The sequence below is a fragment of the Aotus nancymaae genome, unplaced genomic scaffold (assembly GCF_030222135.1).
Source record: "Aotus nancymaae isolate 86718 unplaced genomic scaffold, 86718_ANA_hifiasm-v0.15.2.pri h1tg000029l, whole genome shotgun sequence".
In the NCBI taxonomy this organism is placed as follows: Eukaryota; Metazoa; Chordata; class Mammalia; order Primates; family Aotidae; genus Aotus; species Aotus nancymaae.
In genome coordinates, this window is record NW_026988442.1 from 73,267,776 (window position 1) to 73,287,406 (window position 19,631).

A 19,631-nucleotide genomic window follows, 5' to 3' on the forward strand; every position below is an offset into this window, starting at 1 on the left:
GAGAATATAATTTAGACTGACAAGAACATTTGAGGGATCTAATCTGTAACTATCCTGAAAAATTTGGGTCTCTTCTAGTGTGGAACTAAGTAACTATTGGTTCCAGTTTTTGAAACCTGAATTTTCCAACTAATTTTAAAAGCCAGGAATTTCCAATACTGCGTAGTACTACAATTTTGCCATTTTAATCAACCAGCCAACCACCCACCACACCGGCTCCAAAGTGAGAAACTTTTAACAGTTGAATTTCACAAGAATATCTTCCAGAATAGCGGGTTTTAGACTCTTTGACTTTCATAGATTGGTGTAATTTTTAAAAAAATCTAGTAACAGAAATAGGGTAGTCAACTTTTCATTTTGCCAAGAAAGGGCTTTTTAGAAAACAAAGCCCAACTTCCATCCACTATCAAAATTATTTTAAAACAGAAAGGCTATCTGCTATGATTTGAATGTATTCCACAAAGTTCATGTTGGAAATTTAATACCCAATGCAACAATGTTGAGAGGTGAGACCTTTCAGAGGTAACTAGGTCATAAGGACTCGAACCTCATGAATGGATTAATGTGTTTATTCAAACAGTGGGTTTATTAAAGTGAGTCCAGCATGCTGTTACATGCACACACTCCCCTCCTACCTTCCAACTACCCTCACTCTTCCCCTCACCTCTTCTCTTTCTCACCATGTGATGACTTCACATGTGAGAAAAAGGACTTCACCAGAAGTAGCCTCAATCTTGGACTTCCCAGCCTCCAAAACCATGAGCCAATAAAAATTTTGTTCTTTTAAAACTACCTAGTCTCAGGTATTCTGTTAATGGCAACACAAAATGGACTAAGACACCTTCTTAGCAAAAGATAAACAGGATGGGGAAAAAGATGTGTCCTTAAAAATGAGCTAGTTAAACCTCATGAAATACTCATTTATATATATTTTATCTGTATATATATTTTTCTTATATATCATGAAATAGCACAGGTCTATTAGAGTATTTAAAATCTGTTGGACTTCAAAAGATAAATTGAACTAACCAGTTTTTTAGTTTTCCTAATTATTTCTCAATTCCTGTTTTCTGTGTCACTTTGGGAAAGAGGGCAGAGCTGTTTACACTGCTACCAATCTTTATCTCTGGCCACTTTAACCACTGTAGGAAACTTGTAAGATTAAATTATGTTTTGCGCAAAAAGGTAGCACCCAACTGCCTTACCTGTCTACAGCACCACTTGCAGGGGAGGGGGAGGAGGCAGTTCTTTAGGAAGGGTAGTGCAATGCTTCCTCCTCTTCTGCAAGCAGTGCTGGAGATTCTGTAGAAGGAAGGGCATCCGTGAGCGGGGTGGAAGAAACAATGGAGGGCATGAAGAATGTTAGTTAAAAGTACCTTTTGCCCCCCTATGCTAAATACGGTGCCCAGGGTATAAATGTCTAATTCAGCAAAAAGATGTATATTTCAGGATCCAAAAATGAACCTGATCGATGCCAACTTCAAAATACATGTCATGTTGGGTCTTATTTCTTGAGGTCACTAGCATGTAAACTGTAGCATATGCATATGCATACCAAACATACAAAAAAATTATTAAACTTAATTTCAGCCTTATTTCTGAATTTCTTAGTTGTCTAGGTTCCAGCATACTGTACTGAGGAAAATATCTGTAAACACTATTTCAATTCTAAAAAAAAAAAGCTATCTTCTAAAAAGGTTCATTCCCAAAATGATTTTAGCTGGCCATTTTTTCTTTTTGTTAAAATTGGATTAAATAGGCTTTAAGACCCTTTCTGTTCTAAACTAACATTTTAAAAATTTACATGCTAAAACTTAGGATAAATGCTAAAATTCTGGAAGACTCCACATTAAGGGCGCTAAAAGTTTTATATAGCATAACCTATATTTATTTAGAATACTACGTAGAATTTCTGCTGATTGACAACAAATACTTGTTTTCTTCCCAATTATTTAATGGTAAGACTTGTGCTATGTGCTTTGTCAACCAAATAATTGTATTTATAACAAATGTATCATACAGTTCATTTAACTTGTCTAAGTAAAAAAATAAGATGCACTTATATAGTCTCTGGGGCCATATTTCAATTACTCTTCTGACATAATATAATGTCATACAATTAGTTTGTAAACTTGCCAAGAAATCTTACACATTTACTAATAAAAAGATTATCACTAACTTAAGGTACAGTTAAAGAAGTTATTATGCTCCTAAAACACTCATCTGTCCACAATAATCTGTTGAATATATTTAATCTTGAGTATTTGATAAAAATCTTTTCAATTATCTTTCTTATGAAAATGATCAACTGCCTTAAACATTTTAATAAAATTGTTACTCATGGATTTTCTCTATAAATTATACTGGTTAACAACATAATCTTTGAATTCAGTCCAAAGATGAATCTCAAAAATTCATACAGATAAAACTACCTAATGATAACAGGACAAAAGCAAATCCAAACCTCAAATTAGGACAAATCATAAATGTACATTATTGGCAGAGGCCATACTAGTAACTTTCAAAATATGTCATTCTATGTACATAGTTATACCTCGTGAGTTTATCAATAGACTTGGACATAAAACTACTTCTTAGAATGCTATTTGATTACATTAATCCAACTGCCTGAACAGACAGAAAGCTTCCCGTTGTTTTCCAGGTACGTCTGGGTTCAAACTGAAAAACTCTCAGTAATAACGTTTAATACAATTGGTCTGAAATTTTTTAAAAAATTGACAATCTATGTCAGTTATTCAGAATGAAGAAATATTTAGTAATGTTTACATATTCACATGCACAGTCTTTTCAAGAAGAAGAATGTAGTATGTTGCATAAGTGCACACACAAATTATAGCTAGAAGTATGACAAAATGCTTCCAGACTGGGTCATTACATTGATTTGTAGTTAAGAATTTTCTACAGCTTTTTCTAGCTAAGAAGTTACAAATGAAACTTGATGAACTATATCAATTACTTAATATTTTAAGTATTAATCCAGTTTATACTTTTGCCATATCACTAAATAAACCATGGGGATCCTTAGAATAAAAAATGTACCCACCTCACAAAATAATGTAAGCTTGTCATCTGGTAAAAGACCATTAGCTTCGTCAAGCAAAAAGTCCCTTCTAATGAATTTTTTAAAACCCCAGTCCTTCCCTTGCACAAATCGATATGCTCTTTGGCTTTCTGGTGGAAAACAGAATAGAATTTAAATAAAACAAACATCCAAGAGACTTTTAAAAAATAATAACAGTTAATTGTATGAAAACAGGACTTGCCAATAAATCCATCATAAAAATTATAGATATTTGTGTTTATAAATCAAACATTGTAAGAGTTTTAAGTCAGGTAGAAACAGATCACTCTACGTGGCTACTCAATTTTGGCCATTGTCAATGAGTGCAATTTCAGACTTCTGGATCTCAAATAGAAAAGTTAGATCAAATCTCATGAAGAAGGAAGAGATCTTTTTAACAATCTAGGCCCTAAAAGACAACGAAATAGGACCAAAATATGTTGGTATAGGCATACTACTCATCATCTAATAACAGAATCTCGTAAGGAACATACATCTGATTTCTTGCTTCTCCCTTTAAAAGTGGATGTTCTAGGCTGGGCACGGTGGCTCACACCTGTAATCCCAGCACTTTGGGAAGCCGAGGTGGGTGAATCATGAGGTCAGGAGTTTGAGACTAGCCTGGCCAACATGGTGAAAACCCGTCTCTACTAAAAAAATACAAAAATTAGCTGGGCGTGGTGGTGGGCACCTGTAATCCCAGCTACTCGGGATGCTGAGGCAGGAGAATTGTTTGAACCCAGGAGGCGGAGGTTGCAGTTAGCTGAGAGCATGTCATTGCACTCTAGCCTGGGCAATAGAGTAAGCCTCCACTTCAAAAATAAAATGTTCTAAATATCAAGGCATGTTTAAGCTTTCCTGGCACACTCATCCAACTGATATGTTTTACTCAACTACAGAAAAATCCATGAACCTGTGAAAAAGCTAAAAAGTCCTTTATCATTCCTAAGTCTCTAAACGTAACCTCCTCTCCCCTAAAAGGAATTTTTCATAATAATCCAAAAGATGCTTTTCATTTGATTTGTAATAGATTTAATAAATATCTGAAGTAAGTATTTCAAATGCCTAAGGTACTCTATAACAACTATATACTAGGAAGTAAACAAGATCCTCTGCAGAAAGAATTCATCATTTATTATACAAATAATAAAATGAAAGTGGAAAATCAGTAATCAATCTACCTGAAACACTCTACTATCTTAAGGTGAGACAATGTGAAAATATATATTATTTTAGCAATACATTATTTAAAAATGCATATGAATGGGAATTTTTCATAATAAAGTTACTTGATTTTATGATTCATTTCTAGAAAATATTTAAAATTTAACGAGGCAGTTCATAAGACATTCTCCTACCATACACAATGTACATTTCCTACATCACTCTGCTATTATGAAACTCAAGGCTACTGCATTTCAGCTGACTATATATGTGAATTTTGGACTGAAATTAATAGGCCCTGAAACTAAGAAAAACGGTTCTTTCAGACACTGTTCAGTCTACTGCTCAAAAAATTCTAGTGACAAAACAACAGGGCACTCTATCTCTTTCTCATTGTTCTTCAGATTTTATTACCTGGCAAAAAAGGCAAGAGAAAAATGTTTCCTGAGTATCTATTATATATGCCAAGCACTGAAGAACCAGACACCTTGCCCTAACAGCCGCTATTTTTCTAAGTGACAAGTGGATGTCATTTTAGGACATGAAGAAGTTAAATTTTAATATTATTAACTACTTTTACATGTTTTATGAAGTTTAAGACTCAGTAAAATAATAATAGCTCTATGCTGGATTTAAATAATGGTCAAATTAAAAGTTTCAGGTTAAGCAGATTTTACTGGAAAAAGTCCCAAACTTTTCTAGGTAAAGGTGCAGAAGAAGACATAATATGTAGTTATACAAAAATGTCTTCAATCAGTTTGCAAATCACTTACCCATTGCTTTTGTTTCTTCCCTTTTAGCATTCAGAAGGGAAAATTTGAATTTTGCTCGAACTTCACTTTTGGGGCAGCTGACTAAAAGCAAATATAAGGACAAGTAGTCTTTACTTTCATCATCTAATCCCTTTGGGTTTACCCTCAGGCACCTAAAATGAAACAATAAGCTCACATGGAGGAATATAATACTTGAAAAGCATTGAGAGAGATTGAGAGAGAGAGAAAAGAGAAAGAGAGAGAGAGAGAGAGAGCGCTGAGCGGGGGGAGGATAATACTGAAATCATTTATTAATGTCAAAAACAGCACTCCTGTGAACATATTCACAGTTCTTTAAAATTCTCCACAATATTAGGAACATATTACCGATCTAATATGAAATTACATTAATACTTATTCAGGAACAATAACAACAAAATCATGACCACCTGATGATTACGTCAAAAACAAACAAACATCCAAAGCAAACAAAAATCTTACCATTTCATTTTGTCACTTGGGCCAGATGAAAATGTTGAACTTTTTAACACTTCACCCATTTCCTCTCGACAAAAACTGAAGTTATTAATGGTCCACATGTAGGAAAATTTTACTACTTTAACCTAAGAGATTCAGAAAACCACTTTTATAATGATGTCATTATAAAATATTTTTAATTTGCTACATATTCAACATCCTATGATCCAGTCTTCTAACACTTCTAATAACTACGGCAAAGCGTTTTACAATAATATTCTCAAAATACTATAAAATTTAAGTGACATAAAGTGAGGGATTTTTAAGAGCATGTACCTGTGTGTAACACCAGCTTTCTGCTATGGGACCAGTAGACATATCTCCAGGTAGAGGTGGGCTGGGTTCCCGAGACATTGCCACTTTATTGTAGTCTTTTAGGATTTATGTAGTGCCCCACACAGTTGAGTACCTTATCTACAAAGAAAAGTTTGATGTACTGATTAAAAAGTTTAGATGACAGAATCAAGAGGGAAGACAAATAAGACATAAAAACATCATGAAACAATTACTATCCCAAACTAGATTATGAAGGAAGATGTGAGAATTTTAAACAAATTTAATGATTTTTAACAAATAAAAGCATAAGTCTTTGTAACATACAACACCTGAAATCTAAACAAACTTAATATTTATAGATAAGATTATTTTGTGAAGGCATGTTCTCTAAAAAAATCAAATCACAAATTTGAAAATAACATACAGTTTATGACTAAGAACATACACATACAATCACAAAATATTATGGAAACATAATGACATCAGTTAATATCTGGTTCACCTTCCTTCATTTTTTCTTATATTCACGAAAACCAAAAGGTCTGCAAAGTTAGAACTATAAATGCTAATAACTCATCCGTCAGACTCCAGAAGTTTTCATCAAGTAAAACATAGAATGAGATATAATAGGCAAAGCTCTGTAAGAAGAAATACAGACTTTCCACAAAAGTCTATGTCTATCTCAGATGAGCAGGTTTTCTGGTAAGACTTCATCCCTAACAGAATACAGAGATACTACATCACAGAATTTCCTCCCAGTTAGCTGTTCTTGTACTATATCCAATGGGATGCATAATTACCTCTTGATAATCTAACCAGGATATTAATAACCAGATGCTACTGCTTTGTAACTTACTAAAAGAAAGAAGAACAATCAGAATAAGCTACATAAGTAGTGCACTCTGGAGGTGCAAGAGGGTTTCAAGATTACATGACGACATATGTACTGAAGTCTGGAGAACTCTATGCTACCACAGACGAAAGAGACTTTAAGTCAAAAATTGTTATGAGAGACAAAGGATATTATATATTGATAAAAGGGTCAATTCATCAAGAAGGTATGACAACTACAAACATGTATACACCAAATAAGAGCCCCAAACTATATCAAGCAAAAATTAGCAGAATTGAAGAGAGAATAGACAATTCTACAACAGTTGGAGGCAGCAATACCCAACATTCAATAATGCACAGAATAGGAAGATCAAAAAAGAAATAGAAGACTTGAACAGCAGTATAAAACAACTAGACCTACTAGCCATTTCACCCATCAACAGTAGAACACAACATTCTTTTCAAGTACATGTGGAACATTCTCCAAGACATACCACTTTTGTTTTCTACAGAGTTGGGAGGAGAAACAGGAGTAAAAATAAAAGTTGAGCATTTATTTTAGGCAAATTCATAGTTAATTATATAAATATACTGAAAGAGTAAAGTTACTGACTTACCTGTTAGAAAAATCTCTAGTACTATATGAGAGGGCTATATTCTAGTCAATACTTTTGCCAGTGACTATAAAGAAACCTGATAAACCATTATGACCAATTTCAAAAACCATAAATCAAGAAAAATATCTGAAATGCATATAGCACATAAAACTAATTTCACTAATATATATAAAATTTCTACAAATAAGAAAAAATTAAGCAAATAACTCACAGGAAAGAAATGTATAATTAAAAAAATAAAAATTTAAACTAAATTAAAACATCACTTTTTACCTATCAAACTAGGAACAATCCAAAAGATGAGTGGGAATGTAAAGAGAGGCACTCTCATACATTTCTTGTGGGAATATAAATAGTATAATAATCTCTCTTATTATTTCATGGTGAGATTTCTGGCAAGAAGGAAATGATGCTAAAATATAAGCTACCAATTTCTAAAAGCATAAAATGCAGATGGTATTATTTGATGTACATGAAAGCATTTATATGGTTTCTGGCAACTTGCAGTGATTTCAAAAACATTCACCAAAAAAAAAAAAGAAAAAAAAATATGATGAGATGAGGAAGCATTTCACACAAGAATTACTCCCCCAAAAAAGTTTACCCTCATTTATAATCAATGAAATACAAAAAGAACCCATAACATTTTCCACCTATTGCATTGTCAAAGATTATTTTAAACTGTCAAAGTCTACAGACAGCCAAATTGCAGAAAGCAGACATCACTATACTGGAGATAAGGCTTTGCTATAGAACAATTTTATAATTAATATGAAAAGAAATTCTGTTAGATTCATCCTATAAATACAACCTAGGAAAATGATTACAACTGTGAAAAAGATAATTTTTGAGCACAGTATATTTTTGTAATATTTATACACGGAAAATGTGCAACTATTAAGATTGTATTAAATTTTCTTAATGACAGGGAAAAGTGTTCAGGATATGTTGTATATCTAAAAAAAAATCAAACAGTATGCCTAACAGGACATTGCTTTTATAAATATAAATAGTATATAGAGGTACTGGTGCGTAGAGAAAAACAGACTGGCAGGTGGAGGTACTGAGTTGCACTTTGGCATTTCAGTGAAAATGCTAAATACATCTAAATATTAAAAGGCTATCTTTGGGTGATGGGTTTTTTTCTTATTTTTATTTATTTATATTTTATAAATGTATTATATTTTAATTAATATAGAAATACAAATAATTATTTAAAAAAGTATTGGAAAACATGGTTATTTTTAAACTCATATAGACCACAGAAAATATGTAATATCTTGTATGTATGTTACTATTTAAGAAATAGATACTAGGCTAGAAGGTAAAAAGAGAGGGTAAATCAAAGAAAACGTTAACCTGAATCTTTAAGCTTTTATAAAAAGATACTATTATAATTTAATACTAACATAATACATAAATAAAAAAGTTTTAAAAACCCTGGAGGGTAAAGACAAAGTTCTTCAATATCTCTAGAAGAGTTATGATCTTTGAAGTATATACTTCATATATACTTCAAATATAATTCATATATAAAAGCAAACTACAGCCAGGTGCAGTGGCTTACGCCTGTAATCCCAGCACTTTGGGAGGCCGAGGTGGGTGGATCACTTGAGCCCAGAAGTTCAGATCAGCCTGGCAAACATGGTGAAACCTTGTCTCTACTAAAAATACAAAAATGAGCCAGGCATTGGGGTGGGTGCCTATAATCCCAGCTACTTGGGAGGCTGAGGCAGGAGAATCGTTTGAACCTGGGAGGTGGAGGTTGCAACGAACCAAGAAGATTGCACCACTGCACTCCAGCCTGGGCGACAGAGGGAGACTTCGTCTCAAAAAAAAAAAAAAGTCACATAAAAGGTTACAAGAATTGCTTTTTGTTTTCTCTTGTTACTCCTTCAAAGGATGTAGTTACAAGATGGGGGTATGGAGAATTTGAGTGAACAGACTGTATACGTGAGCACTTTACAAAATATTATATATGTTGTTTATTCTTCAGTAACTCTGTTAGATGGGTGGTAATACCCCATCTTAATGATGAGAAAAGAGTTTGAAAAGCTGACTTTAGACTTTAAGTAATTAGAAAGTGGTTGAACACAAATTTGCCTGGCTCCAAAGTCAATTCTCTTTCCATAGTTCATGATGTCCTTCCAGATTTTACAAAGCTGAAATAGGCCTTACCTATCTGGTCCAATTCTTATTTTACAGATGAGGACCAAGATAAAGAAATTAACTAGCACAGAAAATAAGAATTGTCTAAATTTACACTGTTAGATGAATATTAGAACAAAGATAAAGATCTCTCAAAGTCCACTTCAGTGCTATTTCCAGGAGTCTATTAATTTCCTCCTCTTCATAAAAAGAAAAATACAAATAAAAACAGTAGACTATCAACTACCTACTAACATTCAGGTCTTCCAATTCTTGTTCTTACAGAAAAAGCTTGCAACAGGGTACAACAAAAGTAAGATCCAGAGAATAACTCAAGACAATCAATCGATATACATCAAGAAATAAGTAAAAGATTCTTCCTTATTCTACTTTATGAACTTGTCTTAAGCATTTCAAGTGTGGTATTTCCTACTTATTAAAGGGAAAGCAAGATGTGTTATTGGAATAAACATATACAAGACCTTCTACTTCAACAAAATGCTTCAGTGTCACAATATTATATATATGTCATATAGATACACACAACTACCTAACTTTATATAAAAATTTCAAATATTCAGAAAACATAAAAAGAATCACACATCAAACAATCTACCCACCATCCTGGTGCATCCCTACCACCACCATGTTTCCTCTCTTTATCAGAAGCAACCTATCTCCTGAATTGCTGATTATCATACCAATAAATTTCTTGACATTCTTTAAAAGTATCTATGAATCCCTAAACTATATAGGCAGAAATTCATAGATATGTAATAACGTATATACATACTGATGTCACAAAATGGTAGTGAACTCCAAAACTCCAGCCCTCTACGAAAGCAATTAATAGCTGGTGAAACAATCAGAAACAACTTGTTTGAAACTCTGGAACTGCATAAAAAACTTAACAGGTAAAGGAATGCTTGATGAAGAAAGAAGCTACTGAATTTCAGTGAGAAAGGGCTGTGGCATTTTAATACACCTGCTTACTATGGCCCCCTCCCCGAGTTTGGTGGTCTGCTCAAGTCATCAGCCCTCATTCCTGATATAGGATGCTGGTATAAAGTCATCTGATCTTATTCCTGGTATAGGGTGCTGGTACCAAAGGGAGCAATATGGACCTTATTCTGAAAAATATTGCCATTATGTACTCTGACCAGTCTGGCAATTCCCTGAATGACTGAATTAGGGGCCAGTTTCACCTGCCTTGGAGCTTTCCCAAGGTAGGGGATAGCATCCTGGGATCTGGCATTTACCAAAAGCATTAAGAGGCAAATATATTAGTTACAGCCACCTAGAGCAAGGAGAGTTGGCACAAGCAACAGCCAGGCAAAAAAGCATGGGAAGGAAGAAGCTGGGGAATAAAAGCTTTGAAAAGCTCCCACATACACCAGGAAATCTAGAAAGCCAAGGGTATGCCCAGAGGCAAACACATGCTTGAAAAGAGTTAAGAGGGTCCTAAGCTGGCTGACAGCGCTGAGCCAACAGGAAGTGAAGAACTAAGGCAGAGTTGTAAATGGACTGGCTAAACACTGAAGAAGTGATCCAATAAACAGCCAATCTGCAAAGACTGGAAGAGTATTTTTAAGGGTTCTTATGAAAATCAAAAAAAGGTTGAAAGTAAAAGGATGTTCCTACTGACAGGTGGTGGGAAAAAGAAAAAGTAAAAGGATGAAGAAAGATATTCCATGCAGAAGAGAGCTGGGTAGCTATGCTACCATAAGACAAAACAGACTTTAAGTGAAAAATTGTTAGGAGAGATAAAGGATATTATATATTGACAAAAGGGTCAATTCATCCAGAAGGTATGAAAACTACAAATACATATACAGCAAATAATAGAGCCCCAAACTATATCAAGCAAAAACTAACAGAATTGAAGAGAGAAAAAACAATTCTACAATACTAGTTGGAGACAGCTATACCCAACATTCAATAATGCATAGAAGAACCAGGAAGATCAAGAAAGAGACAGAAGACTTATACAGCAGTATAAAACAACTAGACCTAACAGCCATTTCACCCATCAACAGTAGAACACACCTTCTTTTCAAGTGCATAGGGAACATTCTCAAGGATAGACCATATGCTATCTAGGCCACAAAACAAGTTTCAATATATTTAAAATTACACAAAGTACTTTCTCTGATTGCAGTGGAATGAAACTATAAATCAGAAACAGAAGAAAACATTTAAATGTTCACAAATGTGGAACTACCAAAACTGACTCAAGAAGAAACAGAAAATGTGAACAGTTCCATAACCAGTAGAGACTGAACCACTAATGAAAAAAACTTTCATCATGACAACTTGAAGAGCTCCATGGACACAGTCCCCAGCAAACTTAGTGAAAAATACAAAAACGGTGCTGGAAGCACAGAACAAATGAAGAAACATTTATTCAAGAAAATTTAGTAGAGACTGTAAGAAATGTGAGAGTCTGTGGTCTCTGAATCAGGACCTGCTCTGTTCCAACTCAAGGAGTCAGAAACTCCATTCTAGACTGGTGTAGCCACAAGCAGTGGGTTCCCTCTTCCAACAGGTCCAGTCAAAGTCTTCCTGGCACAGGAATGGGGTCAACATTTCTAATCCTGCCTCTAGTTACCTAATGCTGATATTCCAAGTGAATTTAGCCAAAAGGAAAGTCCCTGCTGGAAGGGTGGAGGCTCTACTTTGGGCATGATGCTGTTGGGAGTACCAATCACTGTTGTCTTGGCTCGTAAGCTGTGGGTTCCACACTGGGAGTTTGAAGATAAGTAGAATTGAGGTTACTGCCTCCCTCCAGCTCAGCTCCTACAGTAGAGACATTACCGGGTAAGAAATGCACCATTTTCCCTTACTCCTTACTCCAGAGCCTGGGCTTGGAGATTTTTTTCCTGTGGAGAGAAGTGAACCATAAAGCAGAATGCTTTTAATCTCTTTCCAGAGAAACCAAGTTCATTTGTAAAGAAACAGGCAAGCATGATCTGAAAAATAGTAGAAGCTGTGAGAGGCAAATGGGAAGAGATTGGAGGAATCAATGGATATAAAGGCTAAACTACAGGACAGTTGGTTTTCTACAGAAAACCAGGAAAGGAGACAGCTGGGAGGAGCCCACCTGGGGTCAGAAGAAAATTCAAGCACTGACTTAGGGAACTATTTCTTCAAAGGAAACCAAGTTTGATTAGTCTGTAGAACAAATTTGATTAGGCTGTAGAACAACATATGCCCCAGGGCACTGTTGAAAACAAAAGCATAATTAGCACTAGATTAACGGACTTTAACAGATGTATGTGTGAGTAGGCAAAAAGAGAGCCCTGCCCAACCACTGTCACCTAGGGTAACTGTGGAAATACCCAAGGCGGCTTCCTCTAAGGTGCAACATTAGAGGCTCCACACTATGTGTGTGTGTGTGTGTGTGTCTGGAGGGGGGGAGACAAGTTGAGGCAGGCTGTGGGTGGGCACTAAATAGACTCCACTAAAACAGTCCATAAACAAAATAAGCAAGAAGCAACAGTTTGCATTGGAAGGAAGAAACCAGCTCCAAGAATTTCTCAATATACTACATAAAACTTCCAGATTTTAATAGAAAATTACAAGGCATGAAAAAACAGAAAGTATGATCCATATACTGGGGGAAAAAAGCAGATAAGAGAAACAACACTTACATGTTGGACCTAACAGACAAAGCCTTCAAAATAGCCATTAATAAGTATGTTCAAAAACTAAAGGAATTAAGGTAGAGGAAGGTATGATGACAATGTCAGAAAGAAAAAAAATAATATCAACAAAAAGGTAAAATTTATTTTTTAAATTAAGAACCAAATAAAATTTCTGGAGCTAAAAAAAAAAAATTCTGGAGCTGAACAATATAACCGAAACGAAAATTCACTAGAGGAGGTCAATAGTCGATATGCACTAATAGAAGAATTAGTGAACTTACAGACAAATCAATAGAGACTATATAATCCAGATAGAAAAATATAAAGAAAAATGAACAGCTTCAGAGAACTGTAGGACATTATTTTAAGCACACTGACATATACATAACAGGAGTACCAGAAAGCGAGGAAAGACAAAAGAAGTAGAAAAAAATAGCTAAATAAATAATGGCTGAAAACTTCCCAAGTTTATTGAAAAGCAATAACATATACATTTAAGGAGTTCAATGAACTCCAACTAGGTTAAATGCATAGAAATCCACAAACACATGGATCACAGTAAAAATATTGAAAAAAACAAAACAAAAAAAAGCCACCAGAATGGCTATAATTTTAAAAAAAAAAAAAAAAGGAGGAAGGAATTACAAGCACTTACGAGGATTTAGAGAAACTGGAATCCCTGGTCATTGTTGGTGGAGATGTATAATGGTTCAACTGCTGTAAAAACAGTTTAAGGGTACCTCAAAAAATTAAACATCACGCCTGTAATCCCAGCACTTTGGGAGGCTGAGGCGGATGGATCACGAGGTCAAGAGATCGAGACCATCCTGGTCAACATGGTGAAACTCTGTCTCTACTAAAAACACAAAAAATTAGCTGGGCATGGTGGCGTGTGCCTGTAATTCCAGCTACTCAGGAGGCTGAGGCAGAGAATTGCCTGAACCCAGGAGGCGGAGGTTGCGATGAGCCGAGATCGTGCTGTTGCACTCCAGCCTGGGTAACAAGAGTGAAACTCTGTCTCAAAAAAAAAAAAAATTAAAGATAGAATTACCATATGTTCCAGGAATTCTACCCCTAGGCATGTATCCAAAAGAATTCGAAACAAATGTTCAAATGACTGAGACACAAATGTTCATTGCAGCTTTATTCACAATAGCCAAAGGTTACTAGCTAATAATCCATCCACTGATGGACAATACAAATGTCCAACAAGGAATAAAGGAATTTTGAAAATGTGGTACATGTGCACAATTAATTTTCCTTTTTTTTTTTTTTTTTTTTTTTTGAGGTGGAGTCTCACTCTGTCACCTAGGCTGGAGTGCCAAGGTGTGATCTTGGCTCACTGCAACCTCTACCTCCTGGGTTCATGCGATTATCCTGCCTTAGCCTCCTGAGTAGCTGGGATTACAGGCACATGCCACCATGCCCGACTAACTTTTGTATTTTTAGTAGAGACAAGGTTTTACCATGTTGGCCAGGCTGGTCTTGAACTCCTGACCTTAAGTGATCTGCCCGCCTCGGCTTCCCACAGTGTTGGGATTACAGGCATGAGCCACCGTGCCCAGTGAAATTTCCTTTTTTTGGGAATCCAACTGGACTTTATTTGATACAGAATAATAATAAGGAATGCTTCACGAATTTGCGTTTCATCTCTGTGCAGGGGCCATGCTAATCTTCTCTATATCATTCCAATTTTAGTGTGTGTGCTGCTGAAGCAAGCACGAAATTTCCTTTTTTAAACAGGGCCTTGCTCTGCCACTCAGGCTGAAATACAGTGACGCAATCACAGTTCATTGCTGCCTTGACCTCCTGGGCTCAAGCAATCCTCCCGCCTTAGTCTCCCAAGTGACACACAGGTGTGAGCCATTAAGCCTGGTCACACAATGAAATAATATGTAGTCACAAAAAGAAATAAAGTATCAATGCATGCTACACAGGAATGAACCTTGAAAATAATATGCTAAGTGAAAGAAGGCAGACACAAAAGGCCACGTTGTATCACTTCACTTATATTAAATAATGGGCAGATCCATCCATACAAAAAGCAGATTAGCAGTTGCTAGGGTCTGTAGGGAGGGGGAAATAGCAAGTAATTGGTTACGGAGTTTCCTCTGGGACTGATAAAAGTGTTCTGGAACTAGAGAGAGGTGCCAGTTGCACAACAGTGTTGATGTACTAAGCCATTACTGAACTGTAATTTTTTAAAAAGTAAAAATGATACATTCTATGTTATATGAACTTTGCCTCATTTTTAAAAAGTACCTGCACATACATGTCCATATTCACATATATACACATTTATTTCATGATTAAAAAGTAAAATAAAAAGAAAACAAAGTTGCCCCTTGGTTTCCATGGGAGATTGATTACAGGACTCCCATGGATACCAAAATTCACAGATGTTCAAAGTCCCTTATATAAAATGGCCTATTTGCATATGATGTACACATATCCTCTGGTATCTTTAAATCATCTCTAGATTACATAACACCTAATACAATGTAAATGCTATGTAAATAGTTGCTATACTGTGCTGTTTTACTTGTATTTTTTTAATTGTTGTGTTGTTAATTTTTTTTTCCCAAATACTTTTGATCCACAGTTGGCTGAATCCTCAGATGTGGAATCCATAGATACAGAGGGTCAACTCTATCAAATGTCTCCAATAACTACTGAGTCCAAATTAGCCACTATTAGAGAATAAAGTTCTAATCGTTATTTTTAATTACTCAAAGGAAAAACTACTAAGTTTCTTTAACAAATCTCTTCAATTGTGCAGTATGTATATCTAGTGTGTTAGCTATCAAGCTTCTAGATCAATAAAACATATAAATTACCCAGCAAAGTAGGGTTAAAAAAACTCATGCTTTCTAAAGAGTATTATCAAAATTTTATCCAGTTATAAAATGAGACATGTTTATGAGCAATCTCTTTAATTGTAATCTGCAATCAGCTCATCTTCTAGGAGATAGCTTAATTAATTGTGATTTAATTATACAAATATTTTTGTTTATTAATTCTACAATTAACAAATGATAAATTATTTTACAATTGTCCATATTTATGCTAAAAGTTCTCTGAACTGCTTCAGGATGTTATAACAAAATACTGCCTGAGGTCAAAACAATTTTACATATACGATGAAAAAGAATTAATATGTAACTTAACATATAATTTTCAACAGTTTTGCTAAGTATTTTCTAAAGGGGGAAATACACATATCTAAGCACGTTTATTACATACTTAGATATACCATGCACTCTAATGAACCCTGGGGTACAAATATAAATAAAACACATTCCCTACTCTTGGCAAAAACTTTAACACAGTAGAGGATACAGACACTGAGATATTTTGAATATGACAATATGAGAGACGACTGTACAGAATGATAATGAAGCACTTTCAGGATAGAAAGAATGTCCTGAAGATATTCCCTGAGCTGTATTCTATAGGAAGCAAACAAGATCACAGGACGACCACGCACAAACAACAGCACAGACTTTAACAGCAAGGGTTATATGCAGAGACCAATGTGAATCAGTGCTTTGCCATTAATTCTGTGATAGTATAGATACTGGACCTTTCCTTTGTTTTTAAATTATTATAGCACCTCATTACCCTATGGTTGCTGAGTGGATAATATGAAATTTCATACATATACACCTTCTTAGCATAAAGTGAGTACTGGAATAGACAAAGCAAATAAAACTTTACTGGTGACAACTGATGGTAAAGATGGGCAGGCTAGATAAGGCTGGTAGTGATCAAAACAACTAACATATAAAAAGTACTTACAGGCTATCATGGGATGTTCTGCTTATAGGGATAATGGAATAACTGGCAGATAAACTAAATTCTGCTGAGAAGTAGAAAAACTTGAATAAAAATAAATATGTTTAAAGATATCTAGAGCTGCACAAACAATCAAGACGAAAGGTCACAAGATTCCAGAGAAGGGAGAACAATCTAAAGGTAGGCTGACATTGCAAGTCATGACGGAAGTAAAAAACAAAAATAAAGCAAAGAAAAATAAAAAATAAATTGGGCTGACAGACTACAGCCACTTTCTCCCCAAGAATATGTGTGGCTTCTAACCATAACGCAAGAGCAAGAATCATACTTTACCCACACAGAATCACTGCCATGGGGTAAAACTATCAGCAAAGATTCTGTTGGCCTCATGGGGCTGGAGATAAAACAGGATACCTGAGGGGCTAAGATCCTAGAGTGAGGTGCTCTTTAAGACTTCTGCCAAATGCTGACTTTGAATGCAGCAGAAAGCCAAGAAGCAACCTTTTCAGACATCTTGTACTGCAAACGAGACAAGGATTCGAGTTCAGGATTTGCCAAAGAGAGACCCAAGAATTTAAGACTCTAAATTGAAAGGCCTCGAAAGCTAGACTGTATGAAGACAAATCAAGTGTACAAACATCCTTAAAACAGTTTTGATTCACTTTGGTCCCTGACTGGATAAAAGTTATCAGCTCCCACACTAACATGTCTAAGAAAAGAAAGAATAAATCCTGTCTAAAAGAAGATTATCATCTGGAGCCTTCACAGTTTTTACAATGACTGTTATTCAATCAAAAACTACCAGGCTGCCAAAAAACAGAAGGTTATGAATAAAAACTAGGAGGAAAAAAAAAACAGGCAACAGAGTTTTACCAATAATTTAAAAATAATCAAATGGAAATTCTAGAACTGGAAAACAACTGAAATTAACTACTTAATGTAAGTTGAACAGACTAAACAGATAAAGATAAGCCTAGAAAACTTTTTAAAAGATCAATGAAAGGTATTTTCACTAAAGCAGGGAAAAAAATAATAGATATTACAAAGAGCCTAAGGCAGATGTGAGACACAGTGCAAGAGTCTAACACCTATTTAGTGGAGTCACAGAAGAAAAAGAAAGAAGCAATATTTGAAGTGATAAATACGAATTTTCCAAAACTGGCTGACAAAATAATTGTAATTTCTTGGGGCTTAAATATAAGTAGAATTAAAATGCATGACGACAGTAATGTAAAAAGCATGAGAGACAAATGGAGTAAAAAGTGTTCTTCATGGAAAAAGATGTTCTAAGGTTTTAGCATCCTTGGGGAAGTGAGGTAAAAATAATGATTGGTAGTAGCTAAAGTAACTCCATGAAGTATACTGTAATCTCTAGAGTAACCACTACGAGAAAGGACAGCATAACTAAAAATGTAACAGATTTTAAAAAAGAGAAAAAAGAAAAGATTGTACATTATTTATAATTACATTTATATGCAAACAGCCAAAATACTCCAATTGTTAGACTTTAGAATCAGAATTTATTAATGTAATTTATCCCATTAACAGAAAAAAGAGGAAAAAGGTCACTCTGATAGTTGCAAAAAAAGTATTTGATAAAATTCAATACCCATTCAGGATGAAAATGCTACGAACTGGGAATAAATTCTTAGTGCCTTAACACACACACACACACACACACACACATACACACACAGAGTAAGATTTCCCTGAGAAATGGGAATGAGACAAGAAGGTCACTATTATTACTTCCATTTAACATGTACTGAAGGTCCAATTTTACCTTAAGGCAAAAATAAATAAATGAAAAGCATAAGAATTGGAAAAGAATAAAGAAAATAGTCACCATTCACAGATAACATGATTGAGTAAGACAAACTAACCAGGAATAACCATTAATGAAGTTTGTCAAGGTTGCTGTATACGCAGTCAGCATATAAAAATCCATTGTATTTTTATGTTAGCAATAATCAGTAAACAAAAATTTTAAAAGATATCAAAGTATAATTTAAAAGTCTACTTCCTACAAATAAATCTAATGAAGGATTAAATCTTTATACTAAAAACTACAAAACGATTTTAAGAGAAAGTACAGATAAGCTAAATTAATGAAGGGATATATGGTGTTCATGAATTGGAAAATTCATTATTGTAAAGATATCAATTTTAATATCCTCAGACTGACTTCAACCACTGTGGAAAACAGTGTGGTGATTCCTCAAAGATCTAAAAAGAGAACTACCATTCGACACAGCAATCCCATTACTGGATATATAGCCAAAAGAATATATATCATTCTATCATAAAGACACACGTATACATATGTTCACTGCACCACTATTCACAATAAAGACACAGAATCAACCCAAATGCCTTCAGTTGTAGACTGGACTAAAAAAATGTGGTACATATACAACACAGAATACTACGCAGCCACATAAAAGAATGAGATCATATCCTTTGCAGGACCATGGATGGAGCTGGAGGCCATTATCCTTAGCAAACAAACGCAGGAACAGAAAACCAAATACCGCAGGTTCTCAGTTACAAGTGGGAGCTAAAAGATGGAACATATGGACACACAGCGGGGAACAACATACATTGGGGTCTACTAGAGGTTAGAGGGTGGGAGGAGCGAGAGGATTAGGAAAAATAACTAATGGGTACTAGGTTTAATACCTGGGTAACGAAGTAATCTGTACAATAAACCCTCATGACGGGAGTTTACCTGCATAACAAACCTACACATGTACCCTGAACTTAAAAGTTAAAAAAAAAAAGT

At 34.8% G+C, this 19,631-nt stretch overlaps 1 protein-coding gene and 1 non-coding gene across 4 annotated transcripts in view; both read right to left on the bottom strand.

Moving 5' to 3' along the window:
- The window catches only part of SPOPL (speckle type BTB/POZ protein like), a 63,754-nt gene that overhangs the window by 16,979 nt on the left and 27,144 nt on the right, over positions 1-19,631 (bottom strand). Inside the window, exons 2-5 of one of the 3 annotated variants that reach the window (XM_012461809.2) lie at positions 5,812-5,949; positions 5,500-5,621; positions 5,020-5,171; positions 3,065-3,192 (exon numbers count right to left, since the gene is read on the bottom strand). In XM_012461809.2, the coding sequence (XP_012317232.1) occupies positions 3,065-3,192; positions 5,020-5,171; positions 5,500-5,621; positions 5,812-5,889 (480 nt within the window). In that variant the 5' untranslated portion in view covers positions 5,890-5,949. Of the gene's footprint in view, positions 1-1,205; positions 1,303-3,064; positions 3,193-5,019; positions 5,172-5,499; positions 5,622-5,811; positions 5,950-19,631 lie in introns of those variants that run through there. The other 2 variants (XM_012461811.2, XM_064382802.1) reach the window with 2 other exon arrangements.
- LOC135277054 (U6 spliceosomal RNA) lies at positions 14,670-14,776 on the bottom strand. Its single transcript, XR_010344665.1, has one exon. It is a non-coding gene; the product is annotated as a U6 spliceosomal RNA (small nuclear RNA).